This window comes from Seriola aureovittata, chromosome 4 (genome assembly GCF_021018895.1).
Source record: "Seriola aureovittata isolate HTS-2021-v1 ecotype China chromosome 4, ASM2101889v1, whole genome shotgun sequence".
Lineage (NCBI taxonomy): Eukaryota > Metazoa > Chordata > Actinopteri > Carangiformes > Carangidae > Seriola > Seriola aureovittata.
This window is the reverse complement of record NC_079367.1, coordinates 4,174,171-4,190,450: the sequence shown is the minus strand read 5'-3', so window position 1 is coordinate 4,190,450 and position 16,280 is coordinate 4,174,171. Positions and strand designations below refer to the sequence as shown.

At 42.8% G+C, this 16,280-nt stretch overlaps 1 protein-coding gene and 1 long non-coding RNA gene across 3 annotated transcripts in view; one reads left to right on the top strand and one right to left on the bottom strand.

The window, feature by feature from the left end:
• LOC130167855 (uncharacterized) overlaps window positions 1-3,161 on the top strand; it is a 33,922-nt gene extending 30,761 nt beyond the window's left edge. The window contains exon 6 of the long non-coding RNA XR_008827331.1: window positions 1,362-3,161. This is a non-coding gene — a long non-coding RNA (uncharacterized LOC130167855). The remainder of the gene's footprint in view (window positions 1-1,361) is intronic.
• Window positions 1-16,280, bottom strand: part of snx19b (sorting nexin 19b) — a 37,750-nt gene that overhangs the window by 16,790 nt on the left and 4,680 nt on the right. For both annotated transcript variants that reach the window (XR_008827330.1, XM_056374363.1), the window contains exons 5-11: window positions 16,012-16,210; window positions 15,727-15,827; window positions 15,526-15,645; window positions 15,303-15,427; window positions 14,525-14,618; window positions 14,291-14,441; window positions 10,819-10,948 (exon numbers count right to left, since the gene is read on the bottom strand). Coding sequence is in view for 1 of the 2 variants with exons in the window: in XM_056374363.1 (XP_056230338.1) it covers window positions 10,819-10,948; window positions 14,291-14,441; window positions 14,525-14,618; window positions 15,303-15,427; window positions 15,526-15,645; window positions 15,727-15,827; window positions 16,012-16,210 (920 nt within the window). In the remaining variant the exon portion in view is untranslated. The remainder of the gene's footprint in view (window positions 1-10,818; window positions 10,949-14,290; window positions 14,442-14,524; window positions 14,619-15,302; window positions 15,428-15,525; window positions 15,646-15,726; window positions 15,828-16,011; window positions 16,211-16,280) is intronic.

Genomic DNA, 16,280 nt, shown 5'->3' with positions numbered 1-16,280 from the left:
GTTTTCTGATGCACAAATTGAAAATGTGCATAAAAACAAACCGACCGTGGAACCAAACATTCATATCTTCTGGAAAATGTTAACGTTGGGGGGCATCTACTCTGCAGAGAAATAAATCTTTAGCTTCTTTAGAACAGTTTATTTATTCATTTTCTATTCCTCCCTCCGTTCGTTCTCTGGGCACCTCGTGTCCCTACAATCCTCTAGAAGACACTGTGTGCTTTTCGTCTCCATAAATAAACTTAGTAAGAGTCGGAAGATAAAAGCAGTTTCACTCACAAATTCTCAAGGGTTTGAATCAACTGATTAACTGAGCTACTGAGCTCAGCTGCAACGATCAACCTGACACAATCTACCACAATCAGGGTAAAGAGGAGATGCTTCGAATACTTGGCAGGAAATCAATAACATGTGATGCAAGAAAATTCAAATAAACGTAAAACATCAGCTGAGCTGGCCTAAAACCACGTGTGTGCTCGACTCCGCCGGGATTTATTTTAGTTACCATTTATGGTAAACACAGACAAGTATAACCAGGTCACATTTCAGCTAAAATAAGCCCACAGCCAGTTTTCAACAGACACAATGTCATTGCACAAGTATGTCTCCGGAGGCAGAAGATGAACCGTGACTTCGGGGCCACATCTCGGACCCCGGGCTCAGGTGAGCGGTGAAAACAGACACCAGAGAGAGTGAGCAGGGCCAAGGGGTCACTGCATGACTTCATCCCGCTACTGTCCTTATTTAAGACACAGTGTTTATCACTTATCAAGTTCGCTCTGCAAACATCCCAACAGCGTTTCAGCACGCCGCACTTGTCCTCCATCTAACTTTATCGAGTGTGTGGACAATAATGACCCATATTATCTTTCATGTCCTGCCAGGGGAGGATTTCGATGTCGCTACAAGTCTCGAACACTAAATAAGGATAAATGTGCACAGAGGCTGGACGTGCAAGGGATAAGCGTGTTTCATAACCTTCACAAGAAGTGACCTAGGTATTTGACCTCTCGTGTTCCCCTGAGACCATTACATAGGTCTGCAGGAATATGAAAGTAACCGCCGTCTACTATTAGCCTGTAATAGAAGACAATATTTATAGTTCAGAACCGTCTGCAGATGTAAAAGAGGAATAATGCCCTGAGCAACATGACAGAGACATGACACAGGGAAACCTTCCAAGTGAAACACAGGGTGAGATATAAGCCACTCAGACAGCCTGATCCCACTTTGAACAGCGCATCTGAATTTGTCTCATCTCAGGAACAGCCTGTCCGGGATGTCACACCCCCCCCCCCCACTCCACACAGGCTGATAGATAGTTTGTGCCGTTATGTAACAAGCATCTTTTTTTTTTCCAGCCAACACTCCCCTCCTCTTCTTCCCAGCGGGTGCCATATCTGTCATGTACGGCCCACCAGTCCGACCACCGGCGCACTCCAGGCTACAGAGCGAATATCCTGCTGACAAAAGAAGCTCCGAGCTTCCAAGCCTGGTCGTCTCCTGTCCTGGCCCCGGGACCCCATATGTCAAAGACGAGCACCGGAGCAGAAAAACAGCAGAAGACTCTGATATCACCTCCTCGCTGTGAAAACAACCAGATGTGTCAAATCCCTCCCGAGCTGAGGAGGGATCTCTGTTTTGGGTCCAATCATTTAGGGGAGTTAGACTCCTGGAAGTCCCTGGATTCCCCACATCACTGTCACTGAGAATCATTAGGTCTTCACACAGTAACAAGGCATGAGGTCTTCTGTTATGTTAAGACGTAAGGAATAATTAACTCTGACACTTGTAAAGTCAGGCAGAGGTACCGAATTAAACACTACGTCCACAAGAACAGCTACTAAAGTCACAACTCGACTAAAAATATTCTTGCCCTCAGAGCCAGACACATATGGCCATTCTCTTATACTGGTAACATCTCAAACTAAATATCTGCTAATACATATTCGCACATGTTGAGTAACTTTAGATCAGAGTGCCTGATCCAAGTATTTTCTCTCTCTCTGGAGGACACGGTGGCAAGCCTGCAGCAGACTACCAGGCAAATGACCCGTTTGACGTGGGTAAACATCACTACATATGGATCTGCTCAACACATGACACCAGCATGGAGCTAGCTGGAGCCCGACGTTGTGCCTGAACCGTTCCTGCTCTTTTGCAAAGACGAATAACAGACTAGGATGGTTTTCTAATGGTGGGAAAAGTGAAACATTTAACATTAAATTTGAAAATAATGGCAGTTTTCCTCTGAACACACTTGGTGCTGGAAGCTGTAGCGGCCGCCTGCAACTAGAAATTTTCCACAACGGAAAAAATACAGGTATTTAATTATGTAACGAGTTTATCATTAATTTCTTTCACATTTTATTTCTTAAACCTGCAAATGGTTCTTTGACCAACAAGCTGTTCTGTCTTTATTCCTTTATCAGAGAAATTCTACTATTTCTCCCTGTTTAAGGTGATTTAACTTTAAGCATCGCCCAGTGACGTCAATGTTCTGTGGTCTGAATCGACGGCAGCAGGATGTGTTAAAGGTCCCATAAAATATAAAGGTCTCTGTCCATGTGTAGTGTGATTATAGATCAGGTCTAGGTTCTATATTAATACTGTGAAAGTATCAAAGCCTCAGTCCACAGAGAAATGCACACAGCCTGTATTCAGAAACTGAGCCTTAAAACCAGCCGTCAGGACTTCTGGAACTTTGTGATGTCACAACAAAGCAGTCACCAAGCCCCGCCCACCTGGACCCACCATCCAAACCTTTACAGGATTTGGTTTCTCTGAGTGTTTTTACCTGAAATCTGCTTTATTTTTATTGGATCACTCAGAAAACAGTCAGCCAATCAGAAGAGAGGCTCAGAGCCTCCTCTCTTCTGATTGGCTCACAGACCTGTTGTTACTAGAGCTCCAGAGAGAAGCCTGAGAGAGGAGATGTGAAACTACACTGAGATGGTTCTTGGTTCTTAAAACCACAAATAAATCTTCTTATGGATCAACACCTCAAATAAAACACAGAGGAAGAAGAAAATATGGAGCTTTAATCAAGTTGCTTTGCGTTGATTGAGTCTAACTGCCGAAGTCTTTCTTTCAAATGAATTCAGCGTCATTGTCAGAGGAAGAAGTTTGCTCAGTTGTGATCTCCTCCCGTCTCTAACTGTATTTCAATGACAATGTTCAGTGAGATGTGTCTGAAAGTACTAAAAGAAAAAGCTAGTAAGTGGACCATGAGTTAAAGGAGCTATTTGTAAGTTTTTCCATTGCTAACTAGCTAACTAACATTAGCATTAACTCACCAGTCTAGAAGAACCAGAGTTCAGCATCAAACTTCATTTCTTTACTCACCAACAGCTGCCTCCAGAGGTGGAAAGCAACGGTTATGTCTATCACATCTTGTCTTCTACGGAAGTTAGCATGCTAACCGGCTAACCACGGCCTGTCTCGTCACTTCCTGATAGCGACTGACTGTAGCCTCCGACCTGCCGTATTAGTGGGCGTATTATAACCTCTTGAAGCTGTTTTCAAGCGACAATCACCACCGCTGGTCCCTGCAAGATCCCACATCTCGGCCACAGAGAAAACTCACAAATAGCCCCTAAACACTGTTTTTATTAAAGTCGTTCATGGAGCATGGCCGTAAAAAAATTCTAGCTGTTATGAAAGTTATGGTATCTTTTTCATACAAATTGTGTTTGATGAAACGGTCTCCGTAACCTAACCTCACCTACATGAGGTTGTAGAAAAAGAATTCAATTAGGAATGACTCTAAAAACCAGATTAACATCCAAGACAGTTGTTCTTGGATCCACGGTGCCACCTGCACAATGTGCGAACTCAAAGCCAAGCTGCCAACTCTCAAAAGTGAAAAACAAATTACGAAATAGCGTATGAGTGGACTCAAGGTGAATAAAACATACTACTTAGAAAAGCCAGTATATTTTGTTAATGCTGGAGCTCTGACCACATCTTCAGAGTTCTCTCCAAACACCACAATGTGGTCACAGTCTAAACAGCGCAGCAGCGAGACAGAAACCACTTTCCCCGAAGCCAAACAACTTGTTGTTCACCACCAGTGAAACCCAAGCCGGCCACTGGATGTCAGACGGAGATGCCTGGGCGTTAATTAACAGCGTAGCAGAAGCAGAGACAGAGAGAGCGAGAGAGAAAGATTGAGAGAGTGAGAGCGCTCTCTATGACAACTGTTGACAAGCTTTAAAGCCTCCGTACTCCCCTTCATCCTCACCTCCATCATCAAGCTGTGAACTGAAATGTTTATGGAAGCGTTAATATGCCATTTTAGGGAGTAAAAATAAAGGATCATGTCATTGGCTGACAGGTGCAGAAGAAGACTGGCAGGGCAGAGGTGCCACAGAGAGTTTGGTGAAATAAAACGTGTTGTGAACCAGCGAGGTCTGGCTCTGACAGCTGGTGTTTTAAAATCCTAACCGATTTTGAAACCAGGTTGCATCACACACATCAGGAGAAACTTAACAGATGTTCTTCTCTCTAATCTCAAACATGCACTCACTTCAGGATCTGAAAATAATGGAGCATCAGACACTTCAGGATATTATGAACATTATCCTGCCAGAGGGAGCGATTCACCACCTCACGTGACCTCACGGGGAAGCAGATGTAAACAAAATGGAGACAACAACTTCCTCCGTCCAGAAAATGATTGTGTATTCTTCAGCGGGAAGTGGAGGAGATTTTTTCGCTTCTTATTTTGAATACCTGTCAACAGTAGTATGGTAGCTAACGTCTCAACGCCTCAAGTACCAGACTCCAGCTGCTCTGGGACTGACGTAATCGCCGTCGTAGCCACAATGATTTTAAATCCTAAATAGTGATATTTATCGTGACAGCCTGGACGGGCAGCTCGGGAGGTTTAAGACTGGATCTGTAAAGCGAAACACATTAGCAGATAATCTGGGTCGAACTTCGGTACCGACAAAGGTCCAGGGTGAGATTTCTCTGAATGTCGCGTTGTCCTTCACACCAACACGCAGTTGCACTGACAAACAGCACCTGTGAATTCACCGAGTAGGTGGAGTCCTGCAAATGCAGATATGGCGTTTACTCTGGACCTACAGTGAGTTACTGACCACTGTCCAATGACTTCATTACTACTGACCCGGTTTCTGCACCGCACGGCTGCAGCCAAATGTCCACAGCATGTAAGCGACTGCAGCTGTGTTTCAAAGTGCATATGTTTTAACTTTTTTAATTTGTGTAATTGATTTGATTCATTTAATATTTAATTAATGGATGTTTGCTGCCAACTGGAGTGTACACAGCTTTTTTATTTTGAAGGAAGCAGAGACACATTTAAAGAAACAGGACATCGAGTTTCCCGACAAATGCTTGTGATGTTGACACAAAGTGGCTGCGCTCTACTATATCTACAGTACATCTAGACACTGACAACAATCTGGCTCCAGCTGGATTTTCCGTCCAGACTGCTGTCTAAGAGAAAGAGACTATATTCATCTTAAACTGTCCCACTTTCCAGTCCATAAAAATCAGACATCTCCCAAACCAGAGCCTTCGCCTTGGACCCCATTTATAGGAGCAGAGAGCCGGCGCTTCCAGCCAGATCTGTCACACACACACAACAGACCCGGATCTGGCGACCCAGAGTCGGGTCCTGGTTTCATCTCTCAGACAGAAACACACACTTTCTCTATCCGCTCGCAATTCCAAATTAAATTCTGACATGTATGCATGCACTACAGCCGTGGACTGGCACGGATAAGGTTTCTGCAGCCTTCAGCTTCTATTTGCTTCCCACCAACAGCTGTCAGATTATATAAAAACCTTCACAGCGCTCGACGTATCTTGTCAGTCCCAGAGAAAAAAGGCAAATTTGTGGATCAATTTATTTATAAGAAAAACTGAAAAAAAAAAAAGGGTCCAGTTACTTCCCTACTTGAATGCACGCCAGCGGCTGCGTTGTGGAGTCTTACAGCATCTTTATATTTCTCCTCTGTGCTGAATATGTATTGAAAAATACGGGAGGGAAACATTTCAGTAACCAGCAGTGAGCAATAACACACAGTGAGGTGTTCGGCTTGGACGAAATGAAGGACAAGGTGGAAGAAAAGCTATTTCTTCCTTTATACCAGGATCTCAAAGTTTCTTTTCACGCCTGAATTATACAATGACCAATTACTGAGAGAAATAAAAAGGTGGCCGAGCTTTAGTTGGGGTGAGTCATAGCTGGATTAACTGGTGTCACAGTGTGAAGCATCAGTAATGCTGCTACAGTTATCAACCTCTTTTAAAGAAGCACTGGGAGAATTTTGACCATTCAAGGGCAAAAATGAAACATTAACTTGTTAGGAAACATCTGGCTATTCATACAAACAGCTGCAGAAATACGTTAATCTGTTAATTGTCATTTAATTCAATTTAAATATGAACAAGATATAAAGATGACTCTACAGCCATGCTAGCAGCTCTGTGAGGTCGCAGTTAGCCACAGATAAATGCTAGGCACACACAGATAGGTAGACCTATCTCCACAGCACTGTGTCGTCTGGCTGCCTCCGTCATCATTCTGCTATATGGAAGGGGGGGGCGACACACGACTTGCTTGCATTTCTTTAAACCAATCACAATCATCTTGGGCAGCGCTGAGCCAAAATGCTAACGTCAGCAACAGGAATAATATTCAACATGGTTGCCATCTTAGTTTTGCGGATGGGAATGACATTAGTTCTGCAGATATTTGGTCATTAGAGGAATATATCTGGTACTAACCACAATTTCAATACGACCTGATGATGGATTAATATATATACAACAAATTAAAAGGCAGGGAATCGCCCAAAGGAGTCATGCTCCGGGAGCCATGTCTCAGTCTGGACCATGACACTGGACCTACCATCACTGCCACAGCTAGAAACAGCAGCTAGCTTGATTTAAGGCTTGGCTGCCGGACGGACACATCTTTGTCTTCTGTATCTCTTAACGAGACGAAGTGCATCCAGATAGACTCAGGCCTGGTTCTGGTAACCATCAGTAATTACTGGCTAAAGCCCAAAGGTTGTGGCCTGGACGCTTTAAAACACCCTGACATATGCTAACAATCTGAACTATCATTCTCATCACTGTTTAATCACTTTTTCCTTTCAGCAGAGTGGCTTTTATATAAGGCTTTTATGTAATTTTAATTTTTATGTAAGCTATTGCTGCTTTATTTTTGCGTTTTACTTTTATGTAACACTTCAAGTCCACGCCTGGAATATATTTTTATTGTTCATTTTGCTTGGCTTTTATTCAGGTTTTGTTTCTAACTCTGTTATAGAAAAACTATAAATGAGCAGAACCGTTTTTAGCAACACAACATGTGGCGTTTCTATCAACAGCAGTTCACAGCATCTCGTCTCCTCTGCACAGAGAAGCCGGTCGATGAGAGGAGATACCTGCCGCACTGAGAGCCGTCGCTGCGATGTTGACAGACCGCCGCCTGATATAGATAAGGCTAAACAAAAGTACAAGGCCTTTCATACTTGGCTGGTGGAACTTCTTAAAATAGAGGACCCGGTATCAACGTGAAGCAGTGATATTCTGATACCGACACCTCGGGAGGTGGGGGGGGGGGCATGAGGTCACGGCGCTAACGGCACAAACACTAGAACCTGAGAACATTGTCTGCGTGTTCGGTTTACTGGCGGCAGGAGCTAAACCTAACTGCGACAAATGTTTGCAGAGTTAATGTCAGGCATTCTTCTAAGGGTGCAGGCATGCATGTATGCACGTTTTACAGCAGCCGCAGCAGTGAAAAGCCTCCATACTATTCAGAAAGCGAGGGCGAGCTTATCTAATCGGATAAAGAGCATATTTCTTTACTGTTTATGTTTCTGCTAAGTGGTTAATAAGTACGCCGCAGGGTAAGTGATGCCGCTGGTTTTATGACAAGGACTCGGCCTCGGTCTAAAATATCTACGCTCTTCACTAACGACTGTACATAAGCCAGTCCCCACTGCGGCTCATAAACAGATCTCTGTGGAATCTCCACTAGGAAACACGTGTCTTCATGTCCTGACCTGGCTGAGGCAACACCCCCCCACCCCCCTCCTATATAGAAGTTTCCATCACTTCTTTGCAGCAGAAAATCTCCTCGAGAAGTCACATCATTGTTAAAGGGGATTGTATTGTTGTTGCAGCATCAGTCAGGCAGAAAGACTGACATCAGCTTGTTGTTGTTGTCGTCCTTTCACTTCGTCAACAACTTCCTCAGTTGTAAAAATACAACCGAGCCAGGCACTAAAGTCTCTGCTGGAGCGGATCTGCAGACTTTATACTTGCACTAAGCAGCTCCTGGGAGCCAACAGTAACTCCCACTGAGAATATGTCAATGGAAAGTAAAACAATAATCACAAAGAGCCAGTGAAACCTCCGCCGTGGATTAATTAAACATGTCCAACGTGTGTATTGTCAAAAGTGGGAGTTTTCGTCTTGGTCACAAGTGAAGGAAAGATGGAGCTCGCCTGATGAGGCGTCGGTCCAACTCTCACCTGTGGTCATGAGCTTTAAATAGTAACCAAAGGAAACAGATGCTGGACGGACGTAAATGAATCTCCTCCTTCAGTAAAGGTTTCATTAAGCTTCAACCAAAGTTCTTGTCAGATGGTCAAACAGTCCCTCGCACCTTTTTCCAACTAAGAAAGTTGTCACAAGAAAAACCGTCTGAATGTAAACGCTCCGAATCAGGAACAGTGGCTGGAAATTCATATGGGACACAACAGACTGAATGAATGCCTGATTAAAATGGTTGTATGAATATTGAAATATTTCCAGACAACTCTATTTTTCTTCTTTTTGAGAACAACCAAGTGCAAAATTCTTAAAAAGAGCATCAGATCTTCCCTCTCCAACTTTGAGCATGTCAGTTTGTGACGGATATAAACACGTTTCCTTGACACATGGCCAGATAAGAACTGAGCTTTCTATCATACTGACACTCCTGGAGCTCAAAGCAGAACCACGGCTCCGTCACACTGACAGGACTCAGGTAGTGGACGATGGTCCGGGCGTCTGATTCGGATGCCTCTACCTGGAGTCCTTCAGGACACGTCTAAGTGAAATGAAACTCCAGGACAAGACGCGAAAACACGGCGGCAGGATTTAACATCCCGTGTTCCCTGGGAAAACCTCTACATCCTCCAGAAAGCTGCGCTGCAAGCTGAGCTATTTCATCTAGACTGCTGCCACTGCAACACAGAGGAAAATGGCTGAATGAATTCAACTGAGATAATTCAGAGAAGATCTCACACCACGACACATAATTCTTCCTCGCTACCAGCAGGACCTCAGGAGGTGGTCTCGGTGCAGACGGAGGTACAGGTGGGCGACAAATGGAACAGCTTTAAGGGGATTAAACGAAACTTTACAAGCACATCGCTGCACGCAGGATGAACCCTTGTCTGTTGTGACGACTGATACTGACCTAATACACTCCATTCAAACCGCAGGCCTGACATCGGACCAGTCGAGGCAGCAGCGCTGATAAAAAACGACACAGTATGGAATCACAAAAGGAGTTGGTTTCACAGCTGCCAGGCTCAACACCTAGACTCTCCTTCACAGTCTACTAACAGAACATATACCATGTGTTTCCCGCCCAGACATTCCTCACAGCTAAGAGCAGCATTGATGAAATGCAAATTCTTTTTTGCTCCGCTGGGGAAACAGTGTTGTCTTGTGCAAAAGGAAACTTACCGGACTGAGGGTCAGCAAACCGTCTACAGCAGCTTTAAACGTAATTTTAGTTTTTCAACGATACTATTACATGTTAATTTACTGGTGACTTCAGCTTTTTTCCCCGGTAACTGAAACATAAGCTGCCTGAACATGATGATTTTACCTGACAGCACCGAGGCGCAGAGCTGTGAGGTGTCTTACGTAATGATCAGCCCAAACGAGAGGACCGAGAAGTGAGAAGCTGCACTGTTTCTAAACCCATAGTTTTTGTACACTATGAATAAATGATATGCTTCACGTAGTCACCACAATCTGTACGTCTGTGGGTCGAGGATGTTTGGTCGACAGACTGATCTGAGGCAAGAGAAAAACTCCCCCGGGGCTCCCCCGACTCTCTCTCATGTTTTTTCCTGACTGTCTCCACTTCCCCTGTCAAATAAAAGGCATGAAAGTGGCCAAAAAAAATAAATTTTAAAAAGACAAGAGGTCTGCAGACACGGTCTAATGCTGCAACGTTCAATAAAACAAACCTGAACCGCTCTGTCAGACTTGGCTCGGTTTCCATTATTTTAAGCTGCACTTATATCAGTTAGCCGCGCTGTGTGCTAACTACTGATACAAGCTAACCAGCTAGCATTAGCATACTAACATGCTCATATTTTGTCTTGCTGTGCTTATAAAGAAAAATAAAATAAAATCAGAGAAACATATTTTATCAGTGCAAAGATGCAAAACAACACAAAAGAAAACACAGTACTTTCTGCTTTTAAGGATTTTGTGTCTTAAAGTGTTGGGAAAAAATGGCGATCAGCTGTTTGCGTTACTTGAATCTGCCTTTTTATACTTGTCAAGATATTTTACTGTGGCCCTGAGAGTTAGTCACCAATCATTCTGATAAACTGGCTAAACCTTAGACTTAACTCTACACTATGTCTATTAAATTATATTGATTTTGTCAGCTTTAATCTTTTTTAGTCATTTAACTTTATTTCATTCAGATTTATCGTATGAATTTATGTAAATATATTTAAAATTTCTAACTCCCCCGGAAAAAAAACTCTGTTAGACTTTTTTTCTATTAGCACCTGTGAGGAAAACGTATCATGTCACCTGTTGATGAGGGTCCCAAACAGCAGCCTGATGGTCCTCTGAATGTTCTCAGTGCACAGCCAGCTCCACTGCTCCTTCATCAGCAGACACAGGATGTTCAGAGCCACCTCGGCCAGCGCCGTCTCAGACGCTGCGACCACGACACGCAAGACACACACACACACACACACACACACACACACACACACACACAAGAAAAACATGATTCACTATGACACAACACCAATTAACTACTTAATTAATCGCAGGCAAATATGGATGGTTAGATAGACATGACATTCAAAATAAAGTGAGTAAATAAGTTGGTTTGTCATGTTGCAGAGAGACATGTATGAAGGAAAACAAACATTATTATCTGTTTTTAAAATAACACATTTCTTCTGTGTGAATCTGAGGAACATTCACGTCCAGTCGTCACATCAGCTCCTCATACATTGGTTAACACTGCCCTCATGTGGTTAGAACCAGGTGTTGCTGGTTCTGCACGTGCAGTGTTTCTAAAGATCAGTCTTTTCCAGACAGAGACAGAGCAGATTTAATACGTATTAAAAAAGGGAAATAATCTAGATTGCATCAAAAATGAACAGACCAAATAAAAACCCCCGGGGAATCAAACACACGCCTCTCTGTCAGTTTAATGCTTCACCCACATTTGATATTTACTTCTTTCTTCCCCGTGAAAACTGGAACTCATGATAACTGACCGAAAATATGACGACTGACAAATGAAGACAGAAATTTCCAGGGGTTTCCAGTCGTTTATTTATGTTGTCTATGCTGTACTGCACTTCTTCTTCTTAGATCATATGACTCAACCATGTCCAAGTTTCAGTTTTCCATTTTGAATTTTGGTGTCTGAATTTCACCAGCCAAGTCAATATGAGCAACTATAAGATCCTACAATTAAAAGTTTGAGCGATTTAGAGAAACTTTATGGAGATTTTAGTTTATTTTTGAAACTGAACGATTTAAAATTCAAAGAACATAAATTTGGAAACTCATTGAAAAACATTGAAATGTGTAAATTCAGAGTCAGTAGAGATTAGTTGCTTCAGAGTCAGTGTACTGTAAACACACTGTAAAAAAACAAGGCAGTCTGACGTCCACAGATCTGCTGTAAAAGCAGCACATTAGTCCCCAGTGAACTGTAACTTTGGTTGTGGAACATTTCAGGGACTTTTTAAAACTAGACACTTCAGTCACCCAGACTGTCTGGAACAAAACAAAAAAAAATAAAATAAAAACAGGCCTTCAAAAAGACAATGACCAGATGCCTAAACAAGGACGAAATGCAATTTGGATCCAATTAAACCGGGAACGTCTTATTCCAATGTCAGAGCAAATGCAAAGATCGTTTCCATACGATGTTAATGAGGTCATCCGTTTTTCCTACGGTGATTCCCTGTGATGGAGCGAGACGGAGCGATGACGCAACACGCTGGACGAGAGCGTCCGAGACGGTTACAGACAGCTGAGAGTTAAAGGTCAGAGTTAGTGCGAGGCGTTGGTCCCTTCATCAGACCCACGACCAGTTTAAAAGTTTGTTTAAAGGATTAAAAACATTCAGAGTAAGACGAGGAAAAACATCTTGAAAGAACCCGAGCTCTGAGAATTTAAAATAAAAATGCCTTTAGTGATTCACTTCACAAAGAGATAAACGGTTCTGTTTTTGTTCGTCTCAGACCGACACGTTTCTCATTTTCCCGTCCAGCGCCCACGTTGTTTAAGAAGCAAACACCCATCTGAGCACCTGTCTGAAAATAATACATAGGTAGATAGATATTAATAATAAAATAATAATAAACTGTTGTCACTGTGCCACAGTGTTTCCTAATCATCACACACATTAAAATTGTCCACCACAGTTTCATAATAAACATTAAAGACGTCTAATGTTGTGATTTATGCCGTGGCTTCTCTGTAGAGCATTGATTCACTGATTCACAATCGATACTGTGATTTTGAATATATTTTGATTAATTGTGCAGCTCTACTGATCAGTCACAATATGTGATCAACTCACCCCACGAACACAAACGTAACAATCCAGCGAGGAGCCCTAGTTTGAACATATTTCATCACTGTCAGATCTTTTTGCATAATGTTGATTTGTTTTTATGATTCTCACTTTAGATGATTCTTTTATCTGGTTTTACTTTGTAACTTTGTTAAGAAAAGTGCAATATAACTAAAGTATTACTATTATTATTATTAGCATCATTGGATGTTGCGCCCAAAACACTCCCATGATTAATTAAGAAACTAATTACAACCCTTTTGGAACATGTGTCTGCAGCACAAGTGACACGGACACGCCGCTTTAGTCCATGCCGCAGCCGAGAGCGTAAAACAGAGCCACTGCACATCTGGGGCCTAAAAGGTGCACGAAGCAGCAAACGCACATCACTACCACGCCACATTCAACCGCTCCGATAGGTCTGCTGTTATAAGTTAACCTCTTGTGGTCAGTGGCCACAGACTCCAAACACTCTCGCTGCCAAAACTGCAAAACCACAGACACTTACATCACACCAGTGACAAGGGCTGCAAGTTCAATCCTCCCTGTGCTCACTCACACTGTCATACTGTGCCACCGCCTCTCTCCTTCCGAGCACTCAGGTTATGCAACACTTAACCGTCAACATAATTGTTGTTTCCATCCCTGAACAGATGTGGCCGTTCACCAGAGCCGAGCAGATGCACGACGACCCGGTTTGAAACCTTTGTCTCTGGAACAAGGTGTCAGAGGAGGCTTTTTGGTTTGGAAAGAAAAATAAAATAAACAACAGGAGCTGTGAACTCCTGCGCTTTTGTCTCTTCAGCTTTTGTCTCTTCGCTGATGATGAATGTGATACGTGACTGGAATATGGAACAAGCTGGTTTCGATCACAGGGTCCTGCTATAATTATGATGAAACAGTGAATGGAAAGTGGCGGAGTGAAGCAGACGGGAAAGCAGGAAGACACAACAGACGGGCGGTGAGTCAGTGGTCAGACACAAAGGAAAAGGACAACGGGGGGGGTGGGGGGGTGACTCAGACGAGGAGGCGTGATGATTGCACAGATAATGACAAGAGGCCGAGAAGTTAAAAGGATTAGACAGGTGATTTTCTAAATTTGATTGCAATATGAAAGATACAGAAAACTGCTGGTTTTATCCTGTAAGTTGAAAATGTGGGACTGTTCACAAATCCCAGAACTGCTCCTCACACAGTGGATGCAGGAAACCACAGCAGTGCACAGGAGGCTGTGTGATAGAGGTTTCACGTCTTTATAGTTGTGCTTTGAATCAGTTTTCATATTATCACATTATCTATCTTGTTTAAGTACTTGATATTGTCTTCTTGCAGCTTTTCTTTCTTTGTATCTTCTCTCATCTTATCTTATCTTGGTCCTTTGAACTTTAAAATGACCTACACCAGCTTTGAGACATTTACCAACTGTGAATATATCACATGACGCCCGTCTCTTACCACGTTCCTGACTCTGCTTCCCTCTCATCCCGTCATCCAGACCGCCTCTGACCGCCGGACTGTCCTCCCTCTCTGGCTCCTCTCCAAGGGCCAGTTTCTCTTGTTCCGTGATAAAGGCTTGCAGTTCTGTCAGGGACTTTCTGTTAAACACCTTTGAGAGCACAAAGGAAGAGGAAGTTATAAAAAAAAAATTTTTTTAATGTTTCATCACTGTGGATTAGAAAAGTTACTTACTGTGCTAGTTTGCTCACAGCTGAACAAAACCTGCGGTCTCACGTCGGAGCCGTTCATGGAGGGAATGTTTTTACTGGAGAACTTCAGACGAGACCTGGGAGTTTACAAACAAATGTATTTTCAAACACATGCACAAAAAATTAAATAAAGATAAAATATATTTCCCATAATCTTAGTTGCTCTCTGCCAGATTGGATGTTGCCATGATCCCTCACAGGCTTCCCACTCGCAAAGAAACTGACAATATATTTTTTTAAATAAAAAAAAACAATGGCAAAAGTGACAGCATTGTTACTGGAGGTTAAAACCAGGGTATTTCCAGCAGCTGCCATCAGTAAAAACTACTCTTCATAAGGAGGAACTGTGAGTTCATCTGTTTGTGTGGTGAAATAAATCCCTGAGTGTTGAGAAGCAGAATTCTCAAGAATTGTGGTCATTTCTATATGTTAAGACAATGTTTTTCATGTCACTGTCATCAATTTATCCATGTTCTGCCTCCCTAAGGGGTTTACCAGAGTTGATTCAAAAAGTTCTACATGACTACATGTACAGCACTTCATGTGTCAGCTCCTTATACATTTATATATATATATATATATATATATATGCTGCTCCCCTCTTGCACTTTGTACTCTTCTTTTGAAAGCTGCTGTATAAATAGAGTTTTATTATTATCATTATTTATCGAATAGGGTAAGACATCTGTAAAAAGCTGGCGAATGTGTTTGTGTTTCTGTCACATGTGGATAAAGGTCGGTCTGGGTGTGTGGAGTCGTACTTGCTCTTCTTGTCACCACTTATTTTCCCTCCGTCCACCTCTGCCTCATTGTCCTCCGTGGGGCTTTGAGGTTCTGAGCGAGGAAACGCCGTCTTCAGCGTGTCCACGATGGCGTTCATCAAATTCTACGCACGCAAACACAAGACAGCAAAAATGGTTACTATGCACACAGAACGTGTTAATCATGAAGTCCAGTGTAACAATGAAATATCTGGGATCAAACCTTGTCTATTCGCGACACGATGAAAGGTTTCTTGACGAAGGCGATCCTGGCGTCCGTGTTGAGAGCCAGAAACTCCTGCATCTCTTCACTGTTGGCTATTTCAGGGATGGCACAGAGTTGCTGAAAAAGAGGACAGAAAACATCGTGTTAAATGTTTCTGCAAATATTAAAATGAATGTGATAAAATAAGAATCCGTCAACCTTTAGAAAAGTTTCCAGAAGTCCCTTCCGGGCCTCGATCTTGTCACTGTCCATGTTTCCAAACGGCATGTCTGGAAATACTTTCTTTGGACCTTTCACACCTGAGACACAGAAAGATGATGATAAAAGCTTGGATGTTGGCTCGGTGTATCTTCTAAGATATGTCCAAGTATTAAACCACAAACCCAGATAATGCATGATCCCTCCAAACCAGACTAAAGAGGAGGATTTAAAATTTTCCTTTCATTCAGAAAATACTCTGTGCTCTTCGCTCACGTCTCCCACCTTTGATGAGTTTCCTCAGTTCTGTTTTTTCTTCCAGTCGTGTTTGGAGGTTGAGGAACTCGCTGTATCGCCTGTTGACCATGTGATACGCCACCGGCTGAATGCGAGATGGATTCTCGCAGCTCGTCTGTAACACCTCGGCGTCCTCGGAGCCCGGCTGGATGCCTCCTGGGTTCTCACAACCCATCGCCGTCTCATACTGAAAACCAACACAAACATCTGTAAAGTTCCACCATTATTTTTGTTGATTCACGTCATAATTTATATCA